Consider the following 14,507-nt stretch of genomic DNA (forward strand, 5'->3'; position numbering starts at 1 on the left):
ACAGTATCAAGATTTTCTGTGTATTTTTCATCTTTACGTGGCTTTATTTTAACCTCTATTTCTTTTATTTTTACTTTTAATTTTTGGCTTTTTGAGACAGGGTTTCTGTATATCTTTGTCCTGGAATAACTCTGTAGACCAGGCTGTCCTTGAATTTACAGAGATCCACCTTTCTCTGCCTCCCAAGTGCTAGAATTAAAGGTGTGTGCTACCACACCTTGAACTCATAGTGATCTGTCTGCCTCTGCCTCCGCCTCCCAAGCATTGGGATTAAAGGTGTGTACTACCACGCCCAACTACTCTCTTTCTTTTTTATTTTAAGGAATTTAACCTTTTTCTTTTCTCTCCCAAGCCAGCATATATTTTTAACACACAGTAAACCATTTAGAGGGTTTTTTAAAAAATTTTTAAATCTATCTTTACTGTATCTCTCTCTTTTTTTCTGACCACATGAGTCTTTAATTTGCTAAGAAATATGGGTAGGATTGAAGTCTTGGCTTTGATCGCTGGATCCAGCCCATTCTTTAGCTTTCTGAGATTTCAGCCTCCTAGTGGAGGTACTGGCTGGGGCCATGTTTATTGCCACAACTCTTTGGCATTTCAAGGTCCCAGCCAGCAAGCAAGCTGCAACAGTGTCTCCACAAACAACACTCAAATGTTCTCTCTGTAGCTGGACCTCCTGCCTCAAAGAGTCAGAGTTTGCGCTGGCAGGATGGGCCAGAAAGCTGGCATTTTAAAACAGCACGGTTTTTTTTCCTGCTATTGCTGAAAACCAAAAAGCATGTGATCGGCTTTTATCAACACCATTTGTTTCCTGGCAGGACCTCTTAAAGAGCTGCAGGGTTTTGCAGCTAAAGCTGAGTCAGGAAGCCTCTCTTAAATGAGAGCACTTGCTTGCCTCTAGCAAGCAGAGAAGACCCAAGGAATCGCTGCTACCAAGAAGACATGCTTTACTCTATTCTTTTTGTCTAGAATTACTTTCCAAGCTTTGTCAGGCTTTATGTGGATACAGTTGTCCACACGTTGGGCATCCATTTTGTAACATGAGGGCCTGCTTGTTGGGGTTTCTGTCCTGCCTAGTTTCCATGGCCATTTAGCCCCAATGAAAATTACACAGAGTTCTACATTAGATATAAACTGATTGGCTCATTAGCTCAGGCTTCTTATTAACTCTTATAACTTAACTTATCCCATTATTCTAGTATATGTTAGTCACATGGCTCAGTACCTTTTTCAGTGGGGCAGGTCACATCTTGCTTCTTCTGTGTTCTGGGCAGTATTGCAGAAGGAGCTTCCTTCTTCCCAGAATACTCCTGTTCTCCTTGCCCCACCTCTCTTTCCTGTCTGGTTGTCCTGCCTATACTTCCTGCCTGGCTATTGGCCAATCACCATTTATTTAAAACATAATTGACAGAATACAGAATTGTCCCACATCACCTGAGCATTTTTACTTGTGGATTGTCAAGAAGATGGCCCTTCCTGAAGCTGTACTGTCTAATTTGATGATAATAATGATAGCCTATACAGAGTTTTGATGAATAGAAATAAATACAAGGATACATATAAAGTCTACGAGTTCCACTTTAGGAGCAGCTCACGTTAATGATGGAAAGGAAAACATCTGAGTCCAGGGGCCAGGCTGCTCTAACCTCTCAATGCTGAAAAGAGGCAGTCATGTGCCATTAGCTAAAACAAAGCTTTAAAGTAGCTTCAAGTTAGACCAGATGCCTTGCTAATAGTTTAAGATAAATAACCCCAGAAAACAAACTAAAGTTCGCAAGGACACATAGCTGAGCTGTCTGACTTGTTAGGCCAGAGTCAAGAATATAGAACGGCCTGATTGTTTCTAGCTTCCCTTGCTAGGTCTGGTTAATAATCAAGATGATGATTAATTTCTGACACTAATTCCTGACCTCAGCTTTTTGTTATTGATGAATGGGTGTGTACCCTGAGTACTAAAAGTTCAGCTGACTGTTTTTATGTATGTAAAAGTTTACATTTGTGACTCCCTTAAAATTCCTTATAAGATTACCTTTCATAGGGGCTGGAGAGATGGCTCAGAGGTTCAGAGCACTGGCTGCTCTTCCAGAGGTCCTGAGTTCAATTCCCAGCAACCACATGGTGGCTCACAGCCATCTATAATGAGATTTGGCACCCTCTTCTGGCATGTAAGCATACATGGAAGGAATGTTGTATACATAATAAATAAATAAATCTTAAAAAAAGATTACCTTTCATAATTAAGTGGTTTATTCTTTCTTTGTAACTGCAATTTCCAGCCTGCCAACAAAAGAGTTGACTGAGAAAATTCCTCTTGCTTGCTCATGATCTAGTTATATTTTATATGGGTTATTGGGATGACTCTGTTTTACATGTAAGGGAGCTGAAAAACATGTCTTTACCTATAATCATTCACTTGGGAAATAGAATGCAACCTCTGACTCTTGTACTGCCTGGAAGATTCTGTTGGAGTATACAAGCTGTAGAAAAACATGAGCATAGAATAAAGGAAGCCATCAAAAAAGTGTGTGAGTGCTTATTTTCCTATAACCCTCTCAGATAGAAAAGTCTTATGCCAATTCTTTTGGATGTTTTTCAAAGCCCTGTGCTGCTTGATGCTGGCCCCCAGACAGAAGTTCTGTGGGGTGCTCACTTAAAAGCTTTCAGAGAAGAACTTTAGTATGTTGCCTAGGGATCTTTCTTGTGATATTTTGGTGAAGAAAGTGACTTGCCTTTTGCTCTTGTTCAAAGAGTCTGCCTGAGATTAAATTGGAAAATTTGGATTGATTGTGTTGGCAGAGGAGATCTCAAAACAGCCTAATATAGACTGTTGTGTGGTTTTTTTAGTGGTAACTCTAATGAAGATTTAAAATGACAAGGAGCAAGCTGATCAAGGTAAATCACAATATGAAAATTTGAGGAGAAAAAGAGCACCAGGAAATGGAATAGTGCTAAATTTTGTGTTCAAAGAGGTAAACAGATTAAGAAATGGAATAAAGGAAATGATGACCCCAAGACACGATCTCACTCAGCTAAGCTTCCAATTTATGAAAAGGAACTAAAAGTTTAGAGTCAGATGTGATGGGGCACACCTTTAATCCCAGCACTGGAAAGGCAGAGACTGGCAGATCTTTTGACTTTGAGGCCAGCCTGGTCTACAGAACAAGTTCAAAGACAGCCAAGTTTAGGTGGTTAAAGACAGAAAGCTGGTGAAGATGTAATTGAATAAGACGGCCATGTTCCAGCCCCAGCAAGCAGCAGAACTTGGTAGCTTCAGCCACATTAGAGTAAGGATTGAAGAAATGGGTTATAGAATTTGCCTCCACGCCTGAAAAAAGCCACTGAGGCCAGTCATGTGTCAGGGTTGTCCCTGAATGGAAGCCTTCAACTTTGCATGAAGCTGCGAAGTTGAAGCCTGGGTTGCCTTGGAGAGCCCAGGATGTTAGAGATGCCAGAGTTGTGGATAACTGCCGAGGAGAGTTGCTAACAGGCAGTAGAACCAGCCCAAGAGAAAGAAATGTGTTGCAGTCCACAAAGCTGAACAGAGTTGGAGATCTGAAGAATGTTTTGACATCAGACATGAAGATGTAGAGTTTGGAGTTTGCCCAGCTGGTTTTTGGTCTGTTTTGGTTCAATATTTCCTCACTATGCCCCTTCCCTAAGTTTTGGAATGGTAATGTATATCCTGTTAAATTACTTGTTGGAAGTATATGATCTGCTTTTTTTTCAATTTTGATTTTATAGGGGATTACAGTTAAGAGATTGTATGGATCTCAGAAGAGACTTTGAACTTTGGACTTTTTAAAAATTTATTTAACTTTATTTTATGTACATTGGTGTGAAGGTGTCAGATCTCCTGGAACTGGAGTTACAGACAATTGTGAGCTGCCGTGTGGGTGCTGGGAATTGAACCTGGGTCCTCTGGAAGAGCAACCAGTGCTCTTAACCACTGAGCTATCTCTTCAGCTCGAACTTTGTACTTTTAAACATTGTTAAGAATGTGATAGACTATGGGGAATTTTGAAGTTGGACTCTGCATTTTGCATTATGTTATGGCTACAAGCTTATGGGGGCTAGGGAATGGAATGTGATAGTTTGAACGTAATTTGCCTCCATAATCTCATAGGGAGTGGCACTATTAGGAGATGTGGTGTGGCCTTGTTAGAGTGGTCATGGCCTTGTTGGAGAAAGTGTGTCACTGTGGGGGTGGGCTTTGAGATTTCCTGTGCTCAGGACACTGCCCAGTGTGTCACTTGACTTCATGTTGTCTGCAAAATGTAGGACTGTCCGCTACCGGCACCATATGTGTCTGCATGCTGTCATGCTCCCCATCATGATAATAGACAGAATCTCTGAAACTGTAAGCAACTCAGTAAGCACCACGCCCTCTATGGCCTCCAGGATCCTGCCCTGTTGAGTTCTTGCAGTGACTTTCTTCGGTGATGAACAGCAATGCTGAAGTGTAAGTCAAATAAACCCTTTCCTTCCCAACTTGCTTTTTGGTCATGGGATTTGTTTTATCACAGCAATAGAAACCCTAAGACGTGTTTCTTTGTTACTTCATAGTGCAATTTTGGTACCATTGTGAATCATAATGTAAGTATCTGATATGTCCTGGGCAGTGGTGGCACAAGCCTTTAATCCCAGCACTCAAGAGGCTGAGGCAAATGGGTCTTGGAGTTCAAGACCAGCCTGGCCTACAGAGTGAGTTCAGGACAGCCAGGGCTACACAGAAAACCCTGTCTTGAAAAATAAACAACAAAATCTGATATGTGTGACCTGAAGGGGTTGTTGTAATGGTCAGTCCAGTCCCTTTAAGAGACAAGCCCTGCCCACTCCTTCCCCCTTCCTCAACAAACCTGCTTTGGAGTTTTTTAGAGGAGACATATAAGTAAGCCTGGTGAAGTCGGTATGCAGAAAGACAGGGCTGAAGATGGCATGTCCAGCTTTTAAAGGCTGCCTAGCTCATGCACACAAGGGGATGATGGAGCTCACGAATGCGCACAAAGGCTTACATAGCTGCATCATACATAGGTGATGCAACCATGCTGCACTGGGTCATGTAGGGCCTTTTAAGGTCCCCAGGGTGGCTAAGTATTTTTGCCTGAGGGCTTGTCTGCACATGTGTGGCCCTGGAACCCAGAAGTGCCAGCCATGTTGGTTGGCTAAAATCATAACAGTTGTGACCCACAGGTTGAGAACCATTGCCATAGTCTGTTTTGTTTTCATTCCTGTTAGCATGCTGGTGTGACTGATCAAAACCACCTATCAAGCTCTACTTAAAGCATTCATCATTGACCTTCTCTAGCCTGGTTTTCCAGATTCCCCCACAAAACAGTTCCGAATGATTCTAAACCGTACAGTCAGTAACAACAGCCCTGCTATCAGTTTTCAGCACTACCCATTTCATCACTGTAGCAGAATAATTGACAGAAACAACTTAAGGGAGTAATGACTTATTTTGCCCCATGGTTATCATGACAGAGAAGGTTTGATAGAGCTGAGCTCACATCCTGGTGGCCAGGAAGTAGAGAGATAATGCCTGCACTTTGGAGGACTTGCTTTTGGTTCCCCTTTTATCTCATCCATGTTCTCCCTAGTGGATTAATGTTCCCTACCTTTCCCTGCCATCCTGCTTGGAAATGCTGTCACAGTCACACTCAGAGTTGTGCTCTGCTAACTTCCTAGATGCTTCTTAATCCAACCAAATAGACAAAATTAGCTATCACATCTTGAAACAGCTTTAGAGAAAAATATCTTTTCAGTGACTTCAGAACATTTACACCCTTCCACCTACACTGTTTCCTCTTCTACTTTCATATCATGTGTGTTCTATTAACCTCCTATGCCCCTCTTCCTTGATCCCTCTTTTTCCTCTCTAATGGGCTCCATTTTACATAACAATTTAGAAATTAAATTTTTTTTAGCTGTTTTGTGTGTCGGGTGCTCATACAACAGAGTATGAATGTCAGAAGACAACTTTGTGGAGTTGACTGTCCTATCTTTTATGGGTCCTAGGGATTGACTTCAGGTTGCCCGGCTCACATGACAAAATATATAAAATAAAGTGGATAACATCTGATGAGACACACAAATTTGTTCCCTGGCTTTAGTATGTTTGAGCACACATGTGCCTGAAAACACAAATGCACACAAAACAGTCTTCAACTTTTATAACATACTGTCAGTGTTCTGTTTTACAAGGGTCTTTTGAAGGCAAAGGGTCATTGCAAGATGAATTTTAGACACTCTGCACCAAAGAGGTTAAGCCCCTGATGGACTGAAAGCTGTGGTTTTGCAAAAGTCTCTTTTATTATTGCACACATACACACACACACACAACAAAATAAAAACCTTTAGCAAACCAGTTTCTGAATACAAAAAAACTCTTCTTAGGAGCTGTTTGAAGGAACCTTTTGCCTAAGCAGTTCTCAGCCATGAGAACTCCTGGTTTGCCAGGTCCTCTTTAAGTTTTGCAAAGGCTCTGAAATTTCTTCAAAAGAACTAAGAATCACTGACTTTAAACAAAGGGTAGTTCAAAGCCTAGGTGTTATCACTCCAGAATTCAAGCAAGATGCAGTGGCTCTGTGGAATCTCTCACTATAACATATCATGACTAACTGGTGTAGTAAGGAGCGCGGGGCCCTTTGTTCCATCCTGCCTGGGTAACTTGTCACAAAGAAATTGTATTAATTAAATTACTGCTTGGCCCACTATATCTAGCCTCTTATTGGCTAACTCTCACATCTTGATTCAACCCATTTCTAATAATCTGTATGTCACCACGAGGTCATGGCTTACTAGGAAAAATTCAGCATGTCTGACCTGGCAGCTCCATAGCGGCTCAGCTCTCTCTTCCTTCTTCCTCCCAGCATTCTGTTCTGTCTACTCCGCCCACCTAAGTGCATGGCCCTATCAAAAGGCCAAGGCAGTTTCTTTATTCAACCAATGAAAGTAACACAAATATAGAAGTACCTCCTACACCAAACTGGAAAGCATGGGGTCTTATACTTTAATAATAGGTGATGTGAACCTGGTAGTGGTGGCTCCCAACTTTAATCGCAGCACTCAGGAGGAGAGGCAGGCAAGTCTTTGTGAGTTTGAGGCCAGTGTGGTCTACAGAACTAGTTCCAGAATAGCTAGAGCTACACAGAGAAACCCTGTCTTGAAAAACAAAAAAAGGTGATGTAATCTGGGTGGTGGTGGTACATGCCTTTAATCCCAACTTTCAGGAGGCAGAGGCAGGCAGATTTCTGTGAGTTCCAGGCCAGCCTGGTCTATAAGAGCTAGTTTTAGGACAGGCTCCAAAGCTACAGAGAAGCCCTGTCCCTAAAAAACAAAAAACAAACAAACAAAAAATAGTTGATTTGTGGTATAATTCTTATAAAATTTGGAAAATTTTTCAGACATTTGCTTCTGCTTCTCATCCTCTTCCCCCCCTTTCTTTGGACTCAATTGAAGTAAAATTAATGATAAAAAAATGGAAAGAAATTGCTGGTGGTGGTGGAGCATGTCTTTAATTCCAGTACTCAGGAGGCAAGGGCAGGCCATCTCTGTGAGTTTGAGGACAGCCTGGTCTGCAAAGTGAGTTCCAGGACAACCAGGGCAACACAAAGAAACTCAAACAAAAACACTCTGTCAAAAACAAAAAATGTAGTTGAAATTTCTTTCCTGCCCACCTGTTCCCAAATACCCAGCAGCCACTTCCCAAATAATTGACTCAGGGGCTTACTATAAGTTATAAATTCTTGACTGATAGCTCAGGCTTATTACCAGCTAATTCTTACACCCAAATTAACCCATATTTCTCATCTGTGTTTAGCCTCTTGGCTTGGTACCTTTTTACAGTACAGCATTCTCATCTCTCACTCTGCTGTCAACTCCTGACTCTGACCTCCTTCCCATTATCCTTAGTTTGGTCACCCCACCTATTCTTCCTGCCTGGCTACTGACCAATCAGTGTTTTATTAAATCAATTCAAGTGACAATCTTTACAGTGTACAAGAGGATTATTCTACAGCAAAAGTGTGTGTGTGTGTGTGTGTGTGTGTGTTTGTGTGTGTGTGTTTGTGTGTGTGTGTGTGTGTGTGTGTGGTGAGAGAGAGAGAGAGAGAGAGAGAAACTTAAGAATAGCATGATTACAGTAACTGAAAACGGAATAGACAGAATTACAGAATTGATCTTCAATGTTCTTCCTGGGATATGATTAGATTGTTAGCCCTTCAGTGTTATCCCCCAGCATCCTAAGGCTTTGTTCATTTGATTTTTTTTCTCTATGTTTTTCATTTGCCCCCACCTCTACATTCATTTCCCTCTGGATGGTCCTTTTTCTATAGCTTCAAGCTCACCTCTCTTCGGGTGAGACTCCATACTCAGATGTTTCTAATTTCTGACAGGTTGACATTAAAACCAACTGTAGTAAACCTACTATAGTAACCAACTTTATAGTAAACCAACTCTGAGATTTGTTTGTTGATTCTTTTTTGTGGAGAAGGGGTTTCTCTGTAGCTTTGAGGCCTGTCCTGGAACTAGCTCTTGTAGACCAGACTCACAGAGATCTGCCTGCCTCCGCCTTCCAAATGCTGGGTTTAATGGTGTGTGATATTTCTTGATTCTTGATATTGTTTTCTTTGTTTCTGTTTTATTAATTCAACTGTTATTCTGCTGGGTTTCCATTTATATATGTCTGTGTTTATTTTATTTTATTATTCTATTTTTTTTATTCAGCTCCTGGTTTTTAATTTAATTTTTTTTGTAGATTTCAGTGCCTTCTCTTTGTTCTGCATAATTAGTGTTTAATTATAATATGCTGTGGGGAGTTTATTTTCTGGTCCTGATCCTTGTATCTGTATCTAGATGTCTTCCCTTAACTTGGAGAAGTTTCCTTCTGTGATCCTGTTGCTGGTGCTGTCTGTGCCATCTACCCAGGTTCTTCTCTTTTTTTGCCTCTAATTTGAAGATTTGATCTTTTCATGGTGTCTCAAAGTTCCTTATGTTCCTTTCATTTTGGGTCATTCTGTCTGTCTGTCTGTCTGTCTTTCTCTCTCTCTTTTCATATTCTATGCATGAGTGGTTCAGTGCTCTACTTTACTTTCAAGTCTATGATTGTTTTTTTAAATTTTGTGTTCTGTGGTTCTTCTAGGTGATTCTCATTGGAGAACATTTTATAGATTAGTGAATTTGGGGGAAGGGATACTGTCCTGGCCTTTCTTTTTCAATTTTTTTTTTTTAAGTATGACCACAACATGTGGACTTCCCTTCTTCTTCCCTTGGTTGTATGTCTGAGGTGAGATTCTGACCTGCTAGGCTGGGCTAGTACAGGAACTGTTGACCAGAGCTAGGCTTGGGAGCATGAGGATGGTGCCTTTCTGATATGCTTATTATATCAGATATATACCTTTTATCCCTAGACATCATTCATTCATTCATTCATTTACGTGTCTTTTATACCTGTGCTTTTCTCTATTTTGTAAAACAGTCAATGTATCTATAATACCTGTTTTGAAATTGTTATCCACCAATTTTATGTGTACTTGTTCAGGTTGGTTGGTATTTCTTTTTGTTTATGTCCCTGGCAGTTTTTGAGTGGATACCAGACATTGTGATTTCATGCTGCTATATTATGTTTTCTTTTCCAAAATTTTCTTTAAATAATTTTGAGTTTTATTTGGGGATGCAGTTGTTTGAAAATAGTTTCATTCGCTGGGTGTTGGTAGCACACGCCTTTAATCCCTGCACTCGGTAGGCAGAGGCAGGTGGATCTTTGTGAGTTCGAAGCCAGCCTGGTCTACAGAGTGAGTTCCAGGACAGGCTCCAAAGTTACACAGAGACACCCTGTCTCAAAAAAGAAAGAAAGAAAGAGAGAAAGAGAGAAAGAGAGAAAGAGAAAAGAAAAGGGTGGGAAAATTGTTTTTTCATTCATTGTCCTGTGTGAGATGTGGAGATATTCCGCCTGCCTCTTTCCAGTGGGTTTTGACCTTAAAACTCACATTATAACATGGACTGATCCAGCCAAAGCCTCACGGGAGGGGGGCACTCTAGAGCTTCTGAGCTTGCTGTCTGTCAGCTCTCCATCCCTGTGCTCGCTCTGAATGCTCTCCAGGAGTGGTAGAGCTTCCTTCACTTAGCCGTTTTTTCTCCCACATCTCTGCTGTGCTGCCTGTTGTCTGGTTTCTGAAACCCTCCACTTTATATATTTTGTATGCTTTTATAGCTGGTTAGTAAGGTAAATCTGGTTTCTTCTAGTTTGTTGTGGCCAGGATTAGAAGTGGTAAGGTGGGTGTATTTAAATTTCAAACAAAGAGGAGTCATAGTTCCCACTCACTCTCTCACTAGAAATAAATAAATTATGTATATGCCCAAATATAGCTTTAAGTATGATTCCTCATCTTTAAATGCATCATAGACTTTTCCTAATGAATCATTTAACATTATATTCATTGACATTAAAATTAGTTAAAAATAAGTTTTTGATATTTTTCTGCTAAAGAGTAAAGTCTTATATAAATTACATAAGACTCTTATAAAATCATGCTGTATATTTAGTGAATCATCTTGCTTTCATCTAGTGTATAGAAATTTATCACTTCAGTCTGTATAAATAATAATAGTCTCCTACTAACCAAATTCTTGCTCTGAAGTCATTCACATATGGATGGATACTCCCTAGCCTTCTCAAAACAGAGTGAAATCCATGTAATTAGCCCATTTTCTTTTGATGGAAGAGGGAACTTTTTGTGATAGGATCTCACTCTGTATAGTACAGAGTTCCCTGGAACTCATAGTCCTCTTGCCCTATGACTTAGACTCTGAGTGCTGGTTTACAGCATAAATCATCATTCTCAGTTTTAGTTTTATTGTTTAAGTCTCTAAAATGATACTTTTGTTAAAATGGCATTTTCATGTATAGTTGATTTTGATTTTGGTTGATTTACCCCACATATATACTTGCTTACTCCTCATCTCTCTGTCTCCCGTTTCCATTTCTACAGCCTTCCCCCATTCTTTCTTTTACCTTCCTATCTTATGTCCTATTGCCCACTCATTGCCTTAAAGCTTCCGTTTTCCATTTTCATGGGCTCCCTTCTGGTTTACTGGTCTGTACACACACTCTGTCCTACATGAACATGCATGTAAACATTGAAGGCCAGGATCCACATGTAAGAGAATATAATATTTTCCAGGTCTATCTCTTTTCCTACAAATTTAATAATTTATTTTCTTTATGAATGAATAGAATTCCATCGTGTCTATGTACCATGTTTTATTACTCTTTCATCTGTTGATGTATATCTAGGTTGACTCCATTTCCTTGCTGTTGTAAACAAAGCAGCAGTAAACATGGATGTGCAAGTCGAGTATATATCCTGAAATATTTAGCTGGGTGGTGTATGAATTCTATTTTCAGATTTTTGTAAAGCCCCCCACACTGATTTCAATAGTTTATATTTCAATCAGTTTATATTTACGCGCTAGCAGCAGGAAATGAAGGTCCCCTGTTCTCACAAACTCTCTAATATCTTTTGTCATTTGTTTGCTTGGTAGTATTCTGACTGGGGTGAGATAGAATCTCAGGAGTTTAATTTGCCTTTCCTAGTGTCTAAGGATTCTGAACACTTTAAAATACATTCGCCAGCCATATGTGTGTCTTCCTGTGAAAACTATCTATTTATTTATTTATATATTAGTTTTTTGAGACAGTGTTTCTCTGTGTAGCTTTGGAGCCTGTCTTTAAACTCACTTTGTAGACCAGGCTTGCCTCTGCCTCCCAAGTGCTGGAATTAAAGGCATGTGCCACTATACCTGACTATTGTCAGTTTTTAGAAAAAGTAGGTGTGTGTGTGTGTGTGTGTGTGTGTGTGTGTGTGTGTGAGAGAGAGAGAGAGAGAGAGAGAGAGAGAGAGAGAAAGAGAGAGAGAGAGAGAACACCACACTTACGTGGGTACCTACTGGAGGCCAGAAGAATGTGTTGAATCTCTTGGAGCTGTGGTTTGCTAGGTGTCAGTTCTGGTTCTCTAGAAGAGCAGCAAGCACTTTTAATTGCTGAGCATTTTTTTAAATTTAATTTTTGCAGTTCTTTACATAGTCTAGCTAGTAATTCCTTGTCTAAAATAGAACTGGCAAGGATTTCCTTTTATTCCATAGATTGTTCATCCTGTTGATGATTTCTTTGGCTGGTATAAGCTTTTTTGATTTTATGTAATACTTTTTGTCAGTTCTTGTGGCTATTTGTTGTGCCGTTGGACTTTTGTTCAGAAAGTTCTTGCTTATACCTATATCCTGAACTCTCCTAGGAGTTTGAGCACTTCAGGTTTTAAATTAAGGTCTTTGATCTACTTTTAATTAATCTTTGTGCAGAGAGAGAGGATACTAGTCTCATTCCATTCTTCTGCAGGGGGTTATCAAGTTTTGCCAGCATCATTTATTGAACAAGCTGTCTTTTTCCCAATGTATAATTTTTATACCTTTGTCCAAAATTAGGTGGACATAGCTGTGTGGCTGTATTCCTGGAGTCTCTGTTCCATTGTCTACATGTCTTTGTAGTGCATAATATCTTTGTAATTATGGTTCTTCAGTATAGTTTCAGATCAAGAAGTGTGAACTCATCTGGGTGGTAGTGGCGCATGCCTTTAATCCCAGCACTTGGGAGGCAAAAGCGGATGTCTGTTGGCAGAGGCTGCTTGTTCAGGTGGATGTCTGTTGGCAGAGGCTGCTTGTTCATTCCTGGCTGCCCAGAACTGAAATAATCACACAGAAACTATATTATTTGCAGTACTATTTGGCTAATGGCTTAAGCGTATTTCTGGCTTACTCTTATATCTTAAATTAATCCATTTCTATTATTTTCTATTTTACCATGAGGTTCATGGCCTACAGGCAAGGTTCCACCTGGCAACTGGTGCCTTTCCCCTCTGGTGGCTACATGACGTCTCTCTCTCTTTTTTTCTTTTTAAGATTTATTTATTATGTATACAGTGTTCTGTCTGTCTGTATGCTTGCTGGCCAGAAGAGGGCACCAGATCTCATTACAGATGGTTATGAGCCACCATGTGGTTGCTGGGAACTGAACTCAGGACCTCTGGAAGAGCAGTCAGTGCTCTTGACCTCTGAGCCATCTCTCCAGCCCCCTACATGGCGTCTCTTTACTCTGCCTTCTTTCTCCCAGCATTCTGTTTAGTTTCCCCACCTAGATTTACTCTGCCCTATCACAGGCCAAGGCAGTTTCTTTATTCATTAATCAATAAAAGCAACACATATACAGAGGACTTCCCACATCAGTTTCCCTTTTCTGTTTAAATAAAAAGGAAAGCTTTAATTCTAACATAGTAAAATTACATATAACAAAACAGGTATCAAGCAAGAATTACAGTTACAATATTTATATCTACTTTATCTTTTATCATAACTAAGGAACACTATAATTATAACCATCTATTTTTCAACTCCATCAAAGACTTCAGAAGGATATACTATTACCTAAGTTAACAGGAAGTGCGTAACATAGGTTGGGTTTGTTTCTTCTTGAACTTTATATTAAAGGATTCATGTGAATTTTTTGCCTTGTTTTCAAACATTTATGAGACTTATTCATATTATTCAGTATAGTAGTGTTGTTTTTAATTTATATTTTAGCTTAGTCTTTGTGGCAAATAAAATATTGCCTGTCCCCAAGATAATTCACATTCTGATCCATGAATCCTATAAATAAGTTACCTTAGGTCACAGAAGGTATTTTGTACGTGTGATTAAATTTAAACCTGTAAAGTCTTTGACAGGGAGGATTGGCCTTGACTATCTCTGTGAGTCCAGTGTAATCACAGGGTCCTGCTTGCTTCCCCTTTGCACTTCTTACTTTGTTTTACTTGTTCTTAGGCAACATAGGTGAACCTGTGTGACTAGAATCACATGCAGGTCTTACTTTGAGCTCCAAGTGTAGAACTCTAAAATAACTCTGAGGCCTCTCAGCCTTAGTGCTTCCCTCCTCCCCTGGGAACCAGGAATCTAACAATTACCCACACACATACTGAAGTGTTGGGAACTTTCCATCTCCCTGAGTCTTTGTGAATGTTCTTCAGATAGAACTCAGTTATTGAAATTGGGGCAAGATAACCCTTAAGATGTTGACTCAGTTCCTGATGTTTTGACTCAGTCCCTGGAAAGGGGTCAAAGTAACCCTTAAATGTTTCCTCTTACCTCACCTGATCTGGCAACCACCCTCCAGCCCTGACTCGGACCAATTATTGTTAATAGCCCTTTGAATAAGCCAATCCCAATAGTTGGAAAACAACCCCCAAGTTTCCCACCCCCTTGTTTCTATGGCTTTTTGCTTTAAAAGTAGCCTGTACCAGCTATTTGGGGTCCTTGGCTTGAATGCTGAGTGACCTTGTCATGACAGAATTAAAATCCTCATGCTTTTACATTAACTGTGGTGTGAGGGTGGTCTCATGGGGCAACTCCTCCTTGATGATTGGACTTCAGGGTTCAACACAAATGCCTATGATTTCACT

General features: G+C 40.1%; 1 protein-coding gene across 5 annotated transcripts in view; it reads left to right on the top strand.

Moving 5' to 3' along the window:
* The window catches only part of Ttbk2 (tau tubulin kinase 2), a 123,877-nt gene that overhangs the window by 8,765 nt on the left and 100,605 nt on the right, over positions 1 to 14,507 (top strand). The window contains exon 1 of one of the 5 annotated variants that reach the window (XM_085696366.2): positions 4,335 to 4,462. The exons of the other annotated variants lie outside the window; for them this stretch is intronic. Coding sequence (XP_085552492.2) covers positions 4,443 to 4,462 — 20 coding nt within the window. The 5' untranslated portion in view covers positions 4,335 to 4,442. Of the gene's footprint in view, positions 1 to 4,334; positions 4,463 to 14,507 lie in introns of those variants that run through there. 5 annotated transcript variants of the gene reach the window in all.

The sequence above is a fragment of the Myodes glareolus genome, chromosome 10, assembly GCF_982192425.1.
Source record: "Myodes glareolus chromosome 10, mMyoGla1.1, whole genome shotgun sequence".
Classification (NCBI taxonomy): Eukaryota; Metazoa; Chordata; class Mammalia; order Rodentia; family Cricetidae; genus Myodes; species Myodes glareolus.